Source organism: Mytilus edulis, chromosome 6 (genome assembly GCF_963676685.1).
Source record: "Mytilus edulis chromosome 6, xbMytEdul2.2, whole genome shotgun sequence".
Lineage (NCBI taxonomy): Eukaryota > Metazoa > Mollusca > Bivalvia > Mytilida > Mytilidae > Mytilus > Mytilus edulis.
In genome coordinates, this window is record NC_092349.1 from 78,901,148 (window position 1) to 78,919,719 (window position 18,572).

The 18,572-nt window shown below is 36.6% G+C and overlaps 1 protein-coding gene across 2 annotated transcripts in view; it reads left to right on the top strand.

Annotated features, from left to right (window-relative positions):
* Nucleotides 1-18,572, top strand: part of LOC139528527 (lithostathine-1-like) — a 99,654-nt gene that overhangs the window by 78,826 nt on the left and 2,256 nt on the right. Inside the window, exons 2-6 of one of the 2 annotated variants that reach the window (XM_071324547.1) lie at nt 10,160-10,288; nt 11,540-11,665; nt 16,688-16,741; nt 17,756-17,841; nt 18,445-18,534. In XM_071324547.1, the coding sequence (XP_071180648.1) occupies nt 10,198-10,288; nt 11,540-11,665; nt 16,688-16,741; nt 17,756-17,841; nt 18,445-18,534 (447 nt within the window). In that variant the 5' untranslated portion in view covers nt 10,160-10,197. Of the gene's footprint in view, nt 1-10,156; nt 10,289-11,539; nt 11,666-16,687; nt 16,742-17,755; nt 17,842-18,444; nt 18,535-18,572 lie in introns of both variants that reach the window. The other variant, XM_071324548.1, reaches the window with a different exon arrangement.

An 18,572-nucleotide genomic window follows, 5' to 3' on the forward strand; every position in this document is an offset into this window, starting at 1 on the left:
CAAATTTTCAAAAGTCTGTCAAAAATTCCCTACGGCAATACTTTTTTACCCACTAGGTGCAAATGATAGGTAATGGTCTAAGGTCCAATGGGCCAAATGGCCCAGGTGGGACAACTCATAGTTTGTCCTCACCATGGGTCCAAAGTTAGATTAAAAAAAAATGCCTTACCCCAATTTTTAAAAGAGTGTAAAATATTCCCTACGGCAATACTTTTTTAGCCACTAGGTGGAAATGGTAGGTAATGGGCTAGGGTCCAATGGGCCAAAAGGTCCAGGTGGGACAACTCATAGTTTGTCTTCACCATAGGTCCGAACTTAGGTCTGAAGGCTGTAACATGCCTACCCCAAATTTTCAAAAGTCTGTCAAAAATTCCCTACGGCAATACTTTTTTAGCCACTAGGTGGAAATGGTAGGTAATGGGCTAGGGTCCAATTGGCCAAAAGGTCCAGGTGGGACAACTCATAGTTTGTCTTCACCATAGGTCCGAACTTAGGTCTAAAGGCTCTAACATGCCTACCCCAAATTTTCAAAAGTCTGTAAAAAATTCCCTACGGTAATACTTTTTTAGCCACTAGGTGGAAATGGTAGGTAATGGGCTAGGGTCCAATTGGTCAAAAGGTCCAGGTGGGACAACTCATAGTTTGTCTTCACCATAGGTCCGAACTTAGGTCTGAAGGCTCTAACATGCCTACCCCAAATTTTCAAAAGTCTGTCAAAAATTCCCTACGGCAATACTTTTTTACCCACTAGGTGCAAATGATAGGTAATGGTCTAAGGTCCAATGGGCCAAATGGCCCAGGTGGGATAACTCATAGTTTGTCCTCACCATGGGTCCAAAGTTAGATTTAAAAAAAATGCCTTACCCCAATTTTTAAAAGAGTGTAAAATATTCCCTACGGCAATACTTTTTTAGCCACTAGGTGGAAATGGTAGGTATTGGGCTAGGGTCCAATGGGCCAAAAGGTCCAGGTGGGACAACTCATAGTTTGTCTTCACCATAGGTCCGAACTTAGGTCTGAAGGCTCTAACATGCTTACCCCAAATTTTCAAAAGTCTGTCAAAAATTCCCTACGGCAATACTTTTTTACCCACTAGGTGCAAATGATAGGTAATGGTCTAAGGTCCAATGGGCCAAATGGCCCAGGTGGGACAACTCATAGTTTGTCCTCACCATGGGTCCAAAGTTAGATTTAAAAAAAATGCCTTACCCCAATTTTTAAAAGAGTGTAAAATATTCCCTACGGCAATACTTTTTTAGCCACTAGGTGGAAATGGTAGGTAATGGGCTAGGGTCCAATGGGCCAAAAGGTCCAGGTGGGACAACTCATAGTTTGTCTTCACCATAGGTCCGAACTTAGGTCTGAAGGCTGTAACATGCCTACCCCAAATTTTCAAAAGTCTGTCAAAAATTCCCTACGGCAAAACTTTTTTAGCCACTAGGTGGAAATGGTAGGTAATGGGCTAGGGTCCAATGGGCCAAAAGGTCCAGGTGGGACAACTCATAGTTTGTCTTCACCATAGGTCCGAACTTAGGTCTGAAGGCTCTAACATGCTTACCCCAAATTTTCAAAAGTCTGTCAAAAATTCCCTACGGCAATACTTTTTTACCCACTAGGTGCAAATGATAGGTAATGGTCTAAGGTCCAATGGGCCAAATGGCCCAGGTGGGACAACTCATAGTTTGTCCTCACCATGGGTCCAAAGTTAGATTTAAAAAAAATGCCTTACCCCAATTTTTAAAAGAGTGTAAAATATTCCCTACGGCAATACTTTTTTAGCCACTAGGTGGAAATGGTAGGTATTGGGCTAGGGTCCAATGGGCCAAAAGGTCCAGGTGGGACAACTCATAGTTTGTCTTCACCATAGGTCCGAACTTAGGTCTGAAGGCTCTAACATGCTTACCCCAAATTTTCAAAAGTCTGTCAAAAATTCCCTACGGCAATACTTTTTTACCCACTAGGTGCAAATGATAGGTAATGGTCTAAGGTCCAATGGGCCAAATGGCCCAGGTGGGACAACTCATAGTTTGTCCTCACCATGGGTCCAAAGTTAGATTTAAAAAAAATGCCTTACCCCAATTTTTAAAAGAGTGTAAAATATTCCCTACGGCAATACTTTTTTAGCCACTAGGTGGAAATGGTAGGTAATGGGCTAGGGTCCAATGGGCCAAAAGGTCCAGGTGGGACAACTCATAGTTTGTCTTCACCATAGGTCCGAACTTAGGTCTGAAGGCTGTAACATGCCTACCCCAAATTTTCAAAAGTCTGTCAAAAATTCCCTACGGCAAAACTTTTTTAGCCACTAGGTGGAAATGGTAGGTAATGGGCTAGGGTCCAATGGGCCAAAAGGTCCAGGTGGGACAACTCATAGTTTGTCTTCACCATAGGTCCGAACTTAGGTCTGAAGGCTCTAACATGCTTACCCCAAATTTTCAAAAGTCTGTCAAAAATTCCCTACGGCAATACTTTTTTACCCACTAGGTGCAAATGATAGGTAATGGTCTAAGGTCCAATGGGCCAAATGGCCCAGGTGGGACAACTCATAGTTTGTCCTCACCATGGGTCCAAAGTTAGATTAAAAAAAAATGCCTTACCCCAATTTTTAAAAGAGTGTAAAATATTCCCTACGGCAATACTTTTTTAGCCACTAGGTGGAAATGGTAGGTAATGGGCTAGGGTCCAATGGGCCAAAAGGTCCAGGTGGGACAACTCATAGTTTGTCTTCACCATAGGTCCGAACTTAGGTCTGAAGGCTGTAACATGCCTACCCCAAATTTTCAAAAGTCTGTCAAAAATTCCCTACGGCAATACTTTTTTAGCCACTAGGTGGAAATGGTAGGTAATGGGCTAGGGTCCAATTGGCCAAAAGGTCCAGGTGGGACAACTCATAGTTTGTCTTCACCATAGGTCCGAACTTAGGTCTAAAGGCTCTAACATGCCTACCCCAAATTTTCAAAAGTCTGTAAAAAATTCCCTACGGCAATACTTTTTTAGCCACTAGGTGGAAATGGTAGGTAATGGGCTAGGGTCCAATTGGTCAAAAGGTCCAGGTGGGACAACTCATAGTTTGTCTTCACCATAGGTCCGAACTTAGGTCTGAAGGCTCTAACATGCCTACCCCAAATTTTCAAAAGTCTGTCAAAAATTCCCTACGGCAATACTTTTTTACCCACTAGGTGCAAATGATAGGTAATGGTCTAAGGTCCAATGGGCCAAATGGCCCAGGTGGGACAACTCATAGTTTGTCCTCACCATGGGTCCAAAGTTAGATTTAAAAAAAATGCCTTACCCCAATTTTTAAAAGAGTGTAAAATATTCCCTACGGCAATACTTGTTTAGCCACTAGGTGGAAATGGTAGGTAATGGGCTAGGGTCCAATGGGCCAAAAGGTCCAGGTGGGACAACTCATAGTTTGTCTTCACCATAGGTCCGAACTTAGGTCTGAAGGCTGTAACATGCCTACCCCAAATTTTCAAAAGTCTGTCAAAAATTCCCTACGGCAATACTTTTTTAGCCACTAGGTGGAAATGGTAGGTAATGGGCTAGGGTCCAATGGGCCAAAAGGTCCAGGTGGGACAACTCATAGTTTGTCTTCACCATAGGTCCGAACTTAGGTCTAAAGGCTCTAATATGCCTACCCCAAATTTTCAAAAGTCTGTAAAAAATTCCCTACGGCAATACTTTTTTAGCCACTAGGTGGAAATGGTAGGTAATGGGCTAGGGTCCAATTGGTCAAAAGGTCCAGGTGGGACAACTCATAGTTTGTCTTCACCATAGGTCCGAACTTAGGTCTGAAGGCTCTAACATGCCTACCCCAAATTTTCAAAAGTCTGTCAAAAATTCCCTACGGCAATACTTTTTTACCCACTAGGTGCAAATGATAGGTAATGGTCTAAGGTCCAATGGGCCAAATGGCCCAGGTGGGACAACTCATAGTTTGTCCTCACCATGGGTCCAAAGTTAGATTAAAAAAAAATGCCTTACCCCAATTTTTAAAAGAGTATAAAATATTCCCTACGGCAATACTTTTTTAGCCACTAGGTGGAAATGGTAGGTAATGGGCTAGGGTCCAATGGGCCAAAAGGTCCAGGTGGGACAACTCATAGTTTGTCTTCACCATAGGTCCGAACTTAGGTCTGAAGGCTCTAACATGCTTACCCCAAATTTTCAAAAGTCTGTCAAAAATTCCCTACGGCAATACTTTTTTACCCACTAGGTGCAAATGATAGGTAATGGTCTAAGGTCCAATGGGCCAAATGGCCCAGGTGGGACAACTCATAGTTTGTCCTCACCATGGGTCCAAAGTTAGATTTAAAAAAAATGCCTTACCCCAATTTTTAAAAGAGTGTAAAATATTCCCTACGGCAATACTTGTTTAGCCACTAGGTGGAAATGGTAGGTAATGGGCTAGGGTCCAATGGGCCAAAAGGTCCAGGTGGGACAACTCATAGTTTGTCTTCACCATAGGTCCGAACTTAGGTCTGAAGGCTGTAACATGCCTACCCCAAATTTTCAAAAGTCTGTCAAAAATTCCCTACGGCAAAACTTTTTTAGCCACTAGGTGGAAATGGTAGGTAATGGGCTAGGGTCCAATGGGCCAAAAGGTCCAGGTGGGACAACTCATAGTTTGTCTTCACCATAGGTCCGAACTTAGGTCTGAAGGCTCTAACATGCTTACCCCAAATTTTCAAAAGTCTGTCAAAAATTCCCTACGGCAATACTTTTTTACCCACTAGGTGCAAATGATAGGTAATGGTCTAAGGTCCAATGGGCCAAATGGCCCAGGTGGGACAACTCATAGTTTGTCCTCACCATGGGTCCAAAGTTAGATTAAAAAAAAATGCCTTACCCCAATTTTTAAAAGAGTGTAAAATATTCCCTACGGCAATACTTTTTTAGCCACTAGGTGGAAATGGTAGGTAATGGGCTAGGGTCCAATGGGCCAAAAGGTCCAGGTGGGACAACTCATAGTTTGTCTTCACCATAGGTCCGAACTTAGGTCTGAAGGCTGTAACATGCCTACCCCAAATTTTCAAAAGTCTGTCAAAAATTCCCTACGGCAATACTTTTTTAGCCACTAGGTGGAAATGGTAGGTAATGGGCTAGGGTCCAATTGGCCAAAAGGTCCAGGTGGGACAACTCATAGTTTGTCTTCACCATAGGTCCGAACTTAGGTCTAAAGGCTCTAACATGCCTACCCCAAATTTTCAAAAGTCTGTAAAAAATTCCCTACGGCAATACTTTTTTAGCCACTAGGTGGAAATGGTAGGTAATGGGCTAGGGTCCAATTGGTCAAAAGGTCCAGGTGGGACAACTCATAGTTTGTCTTCACCATAGGTCCGAACTTAGGTCTGAAGGCTCTAACATGCCTACCCCAAATTTTCAAAAGTCTGTCAAAAATTCCCTACGGCAATACTTTTTTACCCACTAGGTGCAAATGATAGGTAATGGTCTAAGGTCCAATGGGCCAAATGGCCCAGGTGGGACAACTCATAGTTTGTCCTCACCATGGGTCCAAAGTTAGATTTAAAAAAAATGCCTTACCCCAATTTTTAAAAGAGTGTAAAATATTCCCTACGGCAATACTTGTTTAGCCACTAGGTGGAAATGGTAGGTAATGGGCTAGGGTCCAATGGGCCAAAAGGTCCAGGTGGGACAACTCATAGTTTGTCTTCACCATAGGTCCGAACTTAGGTCTGAAGGCTGTAACATGCCTACCCCAAATTTTCAAAAGTCTGTCAAAAATTCCCTACGGCAATACTTTTTTAGCCACTAGGTGGAAATGGTAGGTAATGGGCTAGGGTCCAATGGGCCAAAAGGTCCAGGTGGGACAACTCATAGTTTGTCTTCACCATAGGTCCGAACTTAGGTCTAAAGGCTCTAATATGCCTACCCCAAATTTTCAAAAGTCTGTAAAAAATTCCCTACGGCAATACTTTTTTAGCCACTAGGTGGAAATGGTAGGTAATGGGCTAGGGTCCAATTGGTCAAAAGGTCCAGGTGGGACAACTCATAGTTTGTCTTCACCATAGGTCCGAACTTAGGTCTGAAGGCTCTAACATGCCTACCCCAAATTTTCAAAAGTCTGTCAAAAATTCCCTACGGCAATACTTTTTTACCCACTAGGTGCAAATGATAGGTAATGGTCTAAGGTCCAATGGGCCAAATGGCCCAGGTGGGACAACTCATAGTTTGTCCTCACCATGGGTCCAAAGTTAGATTAAAAAAAAATGCCTTACCCCAATTTTTAAAAGAGTATAAAATATTCCCTACGGCAATACTTTTTTAGCCACTAGGTGGAAATGGTAGGTAATGGGCTAGGGTCCAATGGGCCAAAAGGTCCAGGTGGGACAACTCATAGTTTGTCTTCACCATAGGTCCGAACTTAGGTCTGAAGGCTCTAACATGCTTACCCCAAATTTTCAAAAGTCTGTCAAAAATTCCCTACGGCAATACTTTTTTACCCACTAGGTGCAAATGATAGGTAATGGTCTAAGGTCCAATGGGCCAAATGGCCCAGGTGGGACAACTCATAGTTTGTCCTCACCATGGGTCCAAAGTTAGATTTAAAAAAAATGCCTTACCCCAATTTTTAAAAGAGTGTAAAATATTCCCTACGGCAATACTTGTTTAGCCACTAGGTGGAAATGGTAGGTAATGGGCTAGGGTCCAATGGGCCAAAAGGTCCAGGTGGGACAACTCATAGTTTGTCTTCACCATAGGTCCGAACTTAGGTCTGAAGGCTGTAACATGCCTACCCCAAATTTTCAAAAGTCTGTCAAAAATTCCCTACGGCAATACTTTTTTAGCCACTAGGTGGAAATGGTAGGTAATGGGCTAGGGTCCAATTGGTCAAAAGGTCCAGGTGGGACAACTCATAGTTTGTCTTCACCATAGGTCCGAACTTAGGTCTGAAGGCTCTAACATGCCTACCCCAAATTTTCAAAAGTCCGTCAAAAATTCCCTACGGCAATACTTTTTTACCCACTAGGTGCAAATGATAGGTAATAGGTCCAATCGGCCAAATGGCCCAGGGCGGACAACTTCACCATAGGTCCAAAGGTAGGTTTTTTTTATAAATTGCTAATTTGTATATTCCGTGCACACCATACATTAAGTACAACAAATAAACCTTTCGTATAAGCAAGTGTGTGAGCGAATTCCGCTTGTTCAGAAGTAGAATCTGTTGTAAAAACAAATTTGTCTGACAAAAAAAATAGCAAAGCACGAGTGCAATTTTCTATTCTTGTAATGCAAAACTATTGATACTTTTTAGGAACTACTTGACAGGATGCCGAGACTATGGAAAGCTATTTCTTACAATATCACAAAATTAATTTCTAATGGAAAAGTCGATACCATGAAACAACAATTCTGCCAGCATTTAAATAATTGCATAGCTATTTACTATTCTTCATACACTATTAAAAATTGCGCGCAGTACGCTGTTTGGTATATGGAAAGCCAATACTGTTGTCTCTAAATTAATGAACAGGAAATCACATGATAATATAAAAATAAACATTAAATAGTGTCTTCGGCTGCTCAATCATATATAAAAACAGATTGTTTTGTGATTATATAATTGATACAACATTTAAAGTACGTTGGAATCTTATGCAACTTTTGGGTTTATAGACATATCTGAAAACTGGCTGCTAGCGAAGTGGCTGCTAGCGAGTGGCTGCTAGCTTGAGCCTGGTAAATTTTAGATGGATTTCGTGTAAAACGAAAGTGTCCGCATTCGTGTTCATCCTAAATATTGAAATGAAAGTTGTATTTTATTATAATACATGACATATATAAAGGTTGAGGATGAACACGGATGCGGCCACTTTCATTTTTGACAAAAACCATCTGAAAAGTGACATTTTTGGGCATATTTGATAGATTTTTCATATTTGAGCTTGAATCGGATCGTTTTTAATGACTAAATCAGTTAAAATCTTTCACATCAACTGATTGATTTAAATGTGTGGTTAAAATCTTTCGTCAGATGAACCTGAAATTTGAGGCCAAAATCGGTCCTTACCGGACCTACTCCTTTCAAATTGTGTTAAATAATATAACAGTTTTACAAAATTGTTAAAATGTAAACTTTTAGTTATTTATTGGACAGTAAAATGCTTCTGCTACATAAAAATGGGCTGTTTTTGACAATACAATGCACATATATCGGGTACTAGCACCATTAATCCAATAAGGCTTGCGAAATTACTGAAATCTTCACAATTCTAGCATTTTAGTTAAATTTTAGACGGTTTTCGTGAAAAACGAAAGTGGCCGCATTCGTGTTCATCCTTAATATTGAAATGTAAGTTGTATTTTATGATAGTACATAACATATATAAAGGTTGAGGATGAACACGGATGCGGCCACTTTCATTTTTGACAAAAACCATCTGAAAAGAGACATTTTCGCCATATTTGGTAGATTTTTCCTATTTCAGCTTGAATCGGTGCGTTTTTATGAATAAATCAGTTAAAATCTTTACATAAACTAATTGATTCAAATAAAATAGACACTTAAAAGTGTTTAAAAAGGGGTCAAAATCTTTCTTCAGATGAACCTGAAATTTGAGGCCAAAATCGGTCCTTACCGGACCTACTCCTTTGATCAAACTTTAAAAACACTAAACCTAAATTTTGATTATTTCACTTTTCGAATGTTTGATTTTTTAAACTTTTGATTAAAATATCAAAAATAGAAAAGGGGCAAAAAGAGGGGTACCTGTAAACTGCGAAACGAAACGAAACAGAATGAAATGAAAACATGCTGATACATAAAAGTTAGTGTATAAAATAAACACACAGGTACGGACTGTTCTATGAGGTGAAAAATAGGATGACAAAATAAATATTTCTCAAAAGAAGAGAATTCATTTTGAAACAAGACACACGGCTGGAGTTAAAAAAATCAGTAATTCGAATGAATTCACGTGATATTTTTCATGTCATTTTCACGTGAACTTTACAAAAATGTGAAGGTATTTTTCATGATTTTAATTATATTTTACAATAACGATATTATTGAAATAATTTTGTTTAAAAATTGACGTGCATTTTATGTGTACAAAATTCCGGTGATTTAACTATTAACCTAAGATTCACGTGGAACCAACCAGTTCACGCAAGTTTCAAGTATATGCTCGATTGATGTGAAAATCAGACAAGATTAGCGTGAATGACATTTCCATTTGCAGGACGAAATAAAATTATATCAATAGAATTTATTATTATATATTGCATTTCTAGAAAATATACGAAACCCAACAGGGGAAATGAAAAAAAAAATAAACACCATTCAGATCCCGACACATATTTTGTTTTCCATATCTCTGAGTAGGAATAACGTTATATTCTGTATACTATAACGTCACACGTTTTCAGTCAAATTCTAGATGTATCGATCAACTTTGTAGCCATTTATCTCAAAAACAAGGATAGTGACATATGAGTTTGTATACGTGCATGGATTCAGTATGCAATCCTGGATATTATGTTAGTTTTTTTGTTTTTCTCCGTATATAAGAACATAGCCATTCATTGGGAAATCTAAAAAAGTTGGCCGAATAAAGGGCATTTTCCCTATATACCTATGTAAATTTGTTGCCAAAATTGAAGTTTTCCTATGAAATTACAAAGAAAACAAAAGATGGTGACCCACATTTTTTTTATTAGATATTCCGATGTAACTCGATTCAAAGAACACGTGTGCTAAAAAATTTGGAAATCGGCAGATATGCCATTCGGTTCTTGTAACCTTAAGTTATAACTCGTAGCGCATTCGTGAATTAATGTGTTGTTCGGTCACTCGTTGAATATTTTTCTCTATTTGAATTCTTCGATTAGTTATTCTATAAATGTATTTTTTGCCAATAAACACAATAAAAAAACACTTGAAGACAAAACTTAGATCTGGAACCCGCCATGGATGCGAGTCCAACACATGTGAACGAACCTTCAGGCTTCACCCACAGTCAAAAACACTGCGAGCAAGATCACATATCCTCCTTTTCCATAGAAGTTTACTCGCATGCAAGTGTTATGTACCTTTGTATTCTAAGTACAATTATTTTGAAGATAGTGTATTTACAGTCATAAAAAAAAATCAGCAAACGGTTTGGTTTATTTTTAAATTTTATTCTCTATTTTTCAGACAATATCATCAAGACAGAAAGCAGACAGTAATTCATCATGACACGTGTTGCTATGGTAACACTTCTCGTCGTCTTTTGTGCAGCACTTATTGTGGAAGCCAAATCTTTACATAAAAATAAGAGGAACAGTAAGCATTATATTTAAACTTCTCTTTCTAGAAAAATCTATTGTACATTTCTTTTCGTCCTTTTTTCGTTTTTATTAATTTTATCAATAGAATCCTGATTTTGCTCCCTTCGAGTTCGAGTGTACAACGCTGCTTTTGTGGGACTTCATTTCTGTAATTTTTTTATCTTTAAAAGCAATGGCTAATATGTAATTGTATATTGATATAAACTGGACATTGTTCTTTTCTGTGATCTGAATCGTGTATTTACCCTTCTTTTCTTTTCTTTTTGGAGGTACCGTAACCGTAACAACATATTCACTCCATTATTCTTTATAATTTATTTTGTCTACTCTTTTATCTCTATTCTTCAATAATTTAATTTTGGATGTAACACGTCTTCTGATTGGCTGACGTTATTTTGTTATGAGCCCATAGACATAATTTAGTCGTGTGACCGTGACGTCATCAATGTATTTTCATGGTTTTCTACGGTTTAAAAGGAATTTAGAATTAAATTCTAAGAAATGACTGTCATATTTTTTCTGTCTATTTGAAATAACATAAAAAATGTGGTGCACACTGTTAAATAACCCGCTACGCGCGTTATTCAGTGTGCAGCACCACATTTTTTATGTTATTTCTTCATAGACAGAAAAAATATCACAGTCATTCCTTATTAACTATTATTTGGCAATTGTTCTATATTCTGTATTACATCCAATCTTGTGTATGACTTAATTTTCATGCTTCTACAAGAGCAAAGAGTTGATAGTATATAAATAAAGGTACTAAACAAACAAACTAATGACGGTCACTGTACTTGTTTTCAAGATATAAGACCAAGATTAAGACTGGCATTTAAAATTTGTCATGTTATAACTTTAATGGTGTTTGAGAAAGAAAAAAAAATATATAATAATCTATTATAAAAAAAAAACGTGAAAAGTATGAACTAAAATCCGGTTCAATGATATAATTAACAAGTATCACCAAACCATAATTATACAGTACTAGTCTACAGACCATAAAAATCAATAATACTCGACTTAGAATGCACACAGAAAAAAACAAGAAACGACAAATGGCCGAGGCAGATCGATTAACCAAATGCACAACATCTATCGTTTTATTTAAAGAACACATTATTGAATTTTTGTTCAGTGTTCAATTGTTTGCGTAATGAAAGAAAATATAAAAATGTCAGGTTGCCCAATGAAAATACAATAACAAACATTTCTGAAGTACTTTTTTCATTCTTGTGACTTGTAGGTGAGAGTTTTAGACTAAAACGCGGTTTACCATATGGCTGGGAGAAAAAATTTGATGGTAAAATGAATGGATTCATCTATATAAACCACGTCACTGGAGAAACAAGAACTTCACCTCCAACTCATGGTATGTTACTGTAATTAGATACTTTCAATGTTTCAGAAATAACTTTCATTTTGTTAACCTACTAGGAAATTACGATATTGACAGATGGGTGTAATGGTTAAAAGTAATCACACAAATCAAGAAATCTACCAGAAAATAAGGTTCCAACTCGATTCATGTTCATGAAAGAAGGTAAATTCAGACATTCGTCACAAGCTTAAACAAAAGCACGACATGAATAAACTGCGTTCTTTGTTTTTGAAAGATGTCAACCTTGGTCAAAGTTTATCATGACTGATTAGTGTTATTGTTTTATTATTCGCATCCACAGTGTCAACCATGGCCATTGCTGACTTTGACTAATATAATGGGTGTAATGTTTTACTGTTTCCACAGTGTCAACCATGGTCATTGCTGACTTTGACTGATGTAATAGGTATAATGTTTGACTGTTTCCACAGTGTCAACCATGGCCATTGCTGACTTTGACTAATGTAATCGGTGTAATGTTTTACTGTTTCCACAGCGTCAACCATGGTCATTGCTGACTTTGACTGATGTAATGGGTATAATGTTTGACTGTTTCCACAGTGTCAACCATGGCCATTGCTGACTTTGACTAATGTAATGGGTGTAATGTTTTACTGTTTCCACAGTGTCAACCATGGCCATTGCTGACTTTGACTGATGTAATGGGTATAATGTTTGACTGTTTCCACAGTGTCAACCATGGTCATTGCTGACTTTGACTGATGTAATGGGTATAATGTTTGACTGTTTCCACAGTGTCAACCATGGCCATTGCTGACTTTGACTAATGTAATGGGTGTAATGTTTTACTGTTTCCACAGTGTCAACCATGGCCATTTCTGACTTTGACTGATGTAATTGGTGTAATGCTTTACTGTTTCCAGTGTCAACCATGGCCATTGCTGACTTTGACTGATGTAATGGGTATAAAGTTTAACTGTTTCCACAGTGTCAACCATGGCCATTGCTGACTTTGACTGATGTAATGTTTTACTGTTTCCACAGTGTCAACCATGGCCATTTCTGACTTTGACTGATGTAATTGGTGTAATGCTTTACTGTTTCCAGTGTCAACCATGGCCATTGCTGACTTTGACTGATGTATTATGCCTAATGGGCCATTCCAGTTAATATCTACCAAAGGGGGATGAATGGTCCATTCTGAGGGGTGTAAAATTTATACATCTTAGGGGTGAAATTTTGGGTTTTTTTCATCTGACACGAACACTTATACGCAAAAATTTCTGAGGGTCTTGCAGCAGTAAATAATTAAAAATAATTACATCTTAGGGGTTACAAAAAATACCTATTTCAGATCTTAGGGGTGCTTTGGAATGTAGACAGTTTCGTATCATGCATTATCTGGTATCTATAATACTAAAATTACGAGGTCCAATTTGTCAGCCGTCATCACGTAAAAACGACGAATCAAAGAATTCAGCTTTATATATAACTAATAAAGTACAAAGGTGTAGATTAAAAATTACACCACTCCAGGCCCTTTTGTTTTCCACGTAATTAATATTGCCAATAAATAAGAAGTTCCGGATCGAGTCCGATACCGATACCAATAGTATATTCACCTGTTACGGTGTTACCTATTACCTTATCTGTACGTTCCGCATGATCTAACAGGTGCACCACCAAACGGTGTATTTAGGATTATGCTATATACACGGATCATAATCACAGGGTTGACACTACTAAATTGTTACCTATTGTAATATTTTAACCAGTAAGACTTTCTAAGATAACAATACGAATACTAAAAATCTGGACTAAAAATAAGGTGCATATATATATAGGAACCGTTTTCAATTTGTTAGCGGGCATGACATAAAACAGTGAATCAAAGAATTCAACTTTATTTATAACTAACATAGGACAATGCTGTTGATTAAAAAATACTCCATTCCAGGACCTTTTGTTATCCAAATAATTAATATTACCAATAATTGATAAGTTCCAGTTCGACGGGTTCAATGACTGGTGCTTAAACATAAACACCAATAAAACTAAAATGACTGGTGCTTAAACATAAACACCAATAAAACTAAAATTTTAGTATTTAATAAGCAAGGTAGACGTATCAATGAAAAATTTACTCTTCAGCAAGTTGAACTGCAATGTGTACAGGACTACAAGTATTTAGGCCTTATATATTCTGCTTCAGGGGTCTTCTCTCATGCAAGACAGGAATTGTACAAAAAAGAGTCTAAAAGGCTATTATAAACTGTGCAAAGATGTTATTCGTTCACATCCAAAAATTACTACCAGTCTACATCTATTTGATCACATGATCAAACCTATTTCTTTATATTCCTCTGAAATTTGGGGTACGTTTAACCCAAAGAGTAGTAAATTTAGAAATGGTATACTCTTAGATATAATTTATTCAGATCTTGAACCAGATAAATTACACATGAAAATAACAAAATTTATTTTGGGTGTAAATAGAAAGAGCAGCAATTTTGCTGTACTATCTGAACTGGGTAGATTTCCTATTTATATTAGTATTGTGAAAAACTTACTGAATTATTATTTTAGAATTGAAAATATGCCCGAGGACTCATTATTATATAAAGCCTTACAGACCTCTAAAGATTTAGATGATAAAAATCACAGTAGTTGGTATAGCAGTGTCAGACACTTATGTAAAATTATTGATCTGCCTAATAGCTTTATTAATTTTAGTAAATACAAATTCAGAAAATGTTTACTTAATTGTTTAAAAGTATCCTATGTTAAATCTTGGGAGAATGCTTATAGCCAAAATAGCCAAGGAAAACTAAGAACATATTGTCAATTTAAAACATCTTTTTGTAAGAAAATTATTTAGATATCTTGAATAATTTTGATTTGAGAAAAGCTATCACAAAATTCAGGATTTCATCTCATAGACTCAAAATTGAAACTGGGAGATATTCCAAATTAGAAGTTCATCAAAGAATTTGTGTTAAATGCAATTTAAATAAAGTGGAAGATGAACTTCATTTTCTTATAGAATGTCCGGTTTACTCTAAGGATAGAGACCTATTATTTGATCTGATATTTAAAGAATGTAAAAATTTTTACTCTTTAGATATGGTCAATAAATTTATTTGGTTATTAAACTGTGAGTCTATTAATATTTTGAAACAACTTGGCTATTTCTTAACAAAACACCTGCCTTGAGTAAACATTTATTATATAACACTGGGATACTGTTAGCAATATTTATAATGTCTAACTTTAGCATACTGTTTTATTGTTCTACTTTATTGTATTTGTAAATTGTAACTGTATATTGTCATATATGTATATGCACTATGCCCCTTGAGGGTACCTCTTATGGAAATAAAAGATATTCTATTCTATTCTATTCTGTAACGTGTCCTTTTTGATGTTTTGGGTGCAATCATTGAGGACAGTACATATAGTTGCAACAGTGTTATTTACCAAAAGTATTGATGATATTATAATAATCTAGGTTACGCATTATGTTGGAGCATACTATATATTAGAGCATCTTGCAGAGAATGCATGTTTGAGATGCTAAGCACAAATGCACAAATGTCTACTGATTCATTATATATTTTTCTTAAGATAGATATTCTATGACTTATTTCTTCTGGCCCTCATACTTTTGTTGTATTGACTCCGTATTCTCTTTTTTCTCGTTGTATTTAAAATTCTGATGGGTACAATACTTGCAGTAAAAAGTTCTGATAGGTCAATTTTTCCCATGAAAGCCCATCCACTCAATATGAACAGAAACTCTACATCTGATAGGTCTTAATTTATAGATCTGATAGTTTTTTCTGATAGGTATGAAAAAATACTTCCCATCCATCCCCACCTGTCAGAAATTAACTGGAATGGCCCAATGGATGTAATGTTTTACTGTTTCCAAAGTGTCAACCATGGTCATTGCTGACTTTGACTGATGTAATTGGTTTAATGCTTTACTGTTTCCATAGTGTCAACCATGGCCATTGCTGTCTGACTTTGACTGATGTAATGGGTGTAACGCGTTACTGTTTCCACAGTGTCAACCATGTTGCTGACTTTGACTGATGTAATTGGTGTAATGCTTTACTGTTTCCATAGTGTCAACCATGGCCATTGCTGACTTTGACTGATGTAATTGGTTTAATGTTTTACTGTTTCCACAGTGTCAACCATGGCCATTGCTGACTTTGACTAATGTAATGGGTGTAATGTTTGACTGTTTCCACAGCATCAACCATGGTCATTGCTGACTTTGACTGATGTAATGGGTTTTAATGTTTTACTGTTTCCACAGCGTCAACCATTGCCATTGCTGACTTTGACTGATGTAATGGGTGTAATGTTTTAATAATCGTTTACACAGCGTCCAACCATATCGGTCATTGTTTTTTATTAAGAAAATGCTGTAGTACCAAATCAGCAATACATGACAGTTGTTTTCCATTTGTTTGATGTGATTGCACTTTTGATTTAATTACATTGGGACTCTCCTTTTTGACATTTCCTCGGAGTTCAGTATTTTAATTATTTTTTTGTGATTTTTTGTTTAAATTGTGTCAACCATGTATTGTAATAGTCTTACTAACTTTGACTCATGGGTGTAAAAGTTTAAATAATCGTTCCCATGCTGCCAACCATATCATAGGCATTGTCAATACACCTTATCGCTATTTGTCCGCCATTACTGGATATCACACAGGTTCCCGTAAAATTTTGACGTCACAAAACAAAATATCTGACGCCACAATGGAAAAGTGATTGTTGTTGACGTCAAAAGTTCAAGCGGCAGGGTCAGCCAGGATTGGCGATAAGGTGTATGACTATGATACGGTTGACACCATTTGGGATTTGTTGGGTTTAACTGGCGAGTGTTGTGGGATGATCCTAATGATATCATGATGGGGACAAACAAGGACCATAACGATTTATTCTCAGCTTTTCAGAAATACATATATTTTTTTTATTTTCTATGTTAAATGATCGTTTTGTTTTTGTTTTCAATATATATTATTTAATTGATAGGATCAAGCGGAACAGGACCAGCACCCGTACAAATCTCAGCCAGGGAACAAGGATGTGAGTATAATTATGTTTATCACTATTTTTCTTCTTTGGAAGTGAAAAATAAAGCGGGCCGGGTCTATTTATGTACAAAAAAAAATGAACAAAAACAAATCATGTAACACGTCAACAAACGACAACCACTGAATTACAAGCTCTTGGCTTGGGACAGACACAAACATATAGAATGTGACGGGGTTAAACATTAGCGGGATCCCAACCCTCCCTTAACCTGGGACAGTGGTGTAACATTACAACACAAGACCGAACTATAAATTATTGTTATTATTTATATTAAATAATTCAGTTGAAAAGGCTTAACGCATCAGATATTTACCTTTAACATGTTTAATAGGACATGAACAACTGAAACCAAAGTTTTTAACCGTGAACTATGTCCTAGAAAGTGGTGCATACATTAATATGACATACCCTCTGGTGTTGTTTAATATTCATAGCAAGTATAAACTTTGAAATCATGACGGTTCTCAAAATATAGAGCGGACAGATCATTATAAAGTATTAAATTATCACTGTACTCTAGCTCTAGATATTGAGCGTGCACGTTTTGTTACGGACGGAATGTCGAACATTTGATATCATTTATAAAAACATTTCATGAAATATTCGTTTGAATGAATGCTGTCAGTAATGGTTAATACATAAAAATGTCAGTGAGTTTGCATAGATTTTTGTCACGTTCCCTTTACGTGCAGACTCGGTATTAAATAATTGCATCATAGGGTAATATGTAATAGGCGTAGGGAAGGACGACAAGTATAGATTTCATGTGCTTCCTATACAAACTATTTTGAAAGAATGCAACCAGTAATATTTTAGAAAATATAGAGATAAAGGTATTACTTTTTTCAATTTTCATCATATAATTCAGTTATATGCCAAATTTAACCAAAATATGTGATACAGTCCATTCACTGTCCCTTGAACTAATTACTTAATTTTTAAAGAAAAGGGCCAGTCAGAGTCTGCAAGTTTCCAATGTATAATGTTCTATTTTTTTTATTTCAGCATGCAAATCAGGTTGGAGATATGCGTTTAATTTCTGTTACTACATATCTGCATTTGCTGATATACAATCTCACAGTGGGGCCCAGGTAAGATATTTGTGTTTTCTATATGTTTAATTTGATCACATCTAAACATTAACATGATAAAGATACTTACCAAAAAAAAATCAGATTTAGAAGATGTTTTGAATCTCTCAAAAAAGTTATTTACCCGTTTGACAATGTCACAACTATGTACAGTACCTGACCAAAAGTATTGTCATCTGCATTTTTTTGCTTTATATTTCATATAAAAACACTTTTTTCAAAAAATATTTTGAAGGCATTCATGATTGGATTTTTATCAACAAGTCCTTTAATAAAAGACGTAGAATTTGTCTAAAGTATGTTTGTTTATTTGCCTGTTTTAATAGGTGTTTTTGTTTTGCTCTTCATGTGAAAAAAAGTAGTTTTATATACAATATATATCGAAAAATCTCAGTGACGTATACTTAATATGGTCACGCTCTGTACCTACTATAATTGAAAGATTCAACAGTTGTTACCGATGACGAAATAGAGGTCAAGTTCAATATTGAAAATTATCACTTTTACCGTTCAGTAGTTATGGTCCTTGTGATATTAGAAAAATGACTAAAATAAATCCGGTTGGCAGTCTCTTGTTATTTTGTAATTTTCTTTCCATTGTAGGCAGCATGCAAAACACAAGGCGGAGAGCTGTTTTGGCCACAGTTTGTTTTTGAAAGTTTTTTCCTAAAGAAAACTCTAAATAAAGTAAAGGTACGCATATCTAGCATCTGTTTCAGGATTAAAAGGGA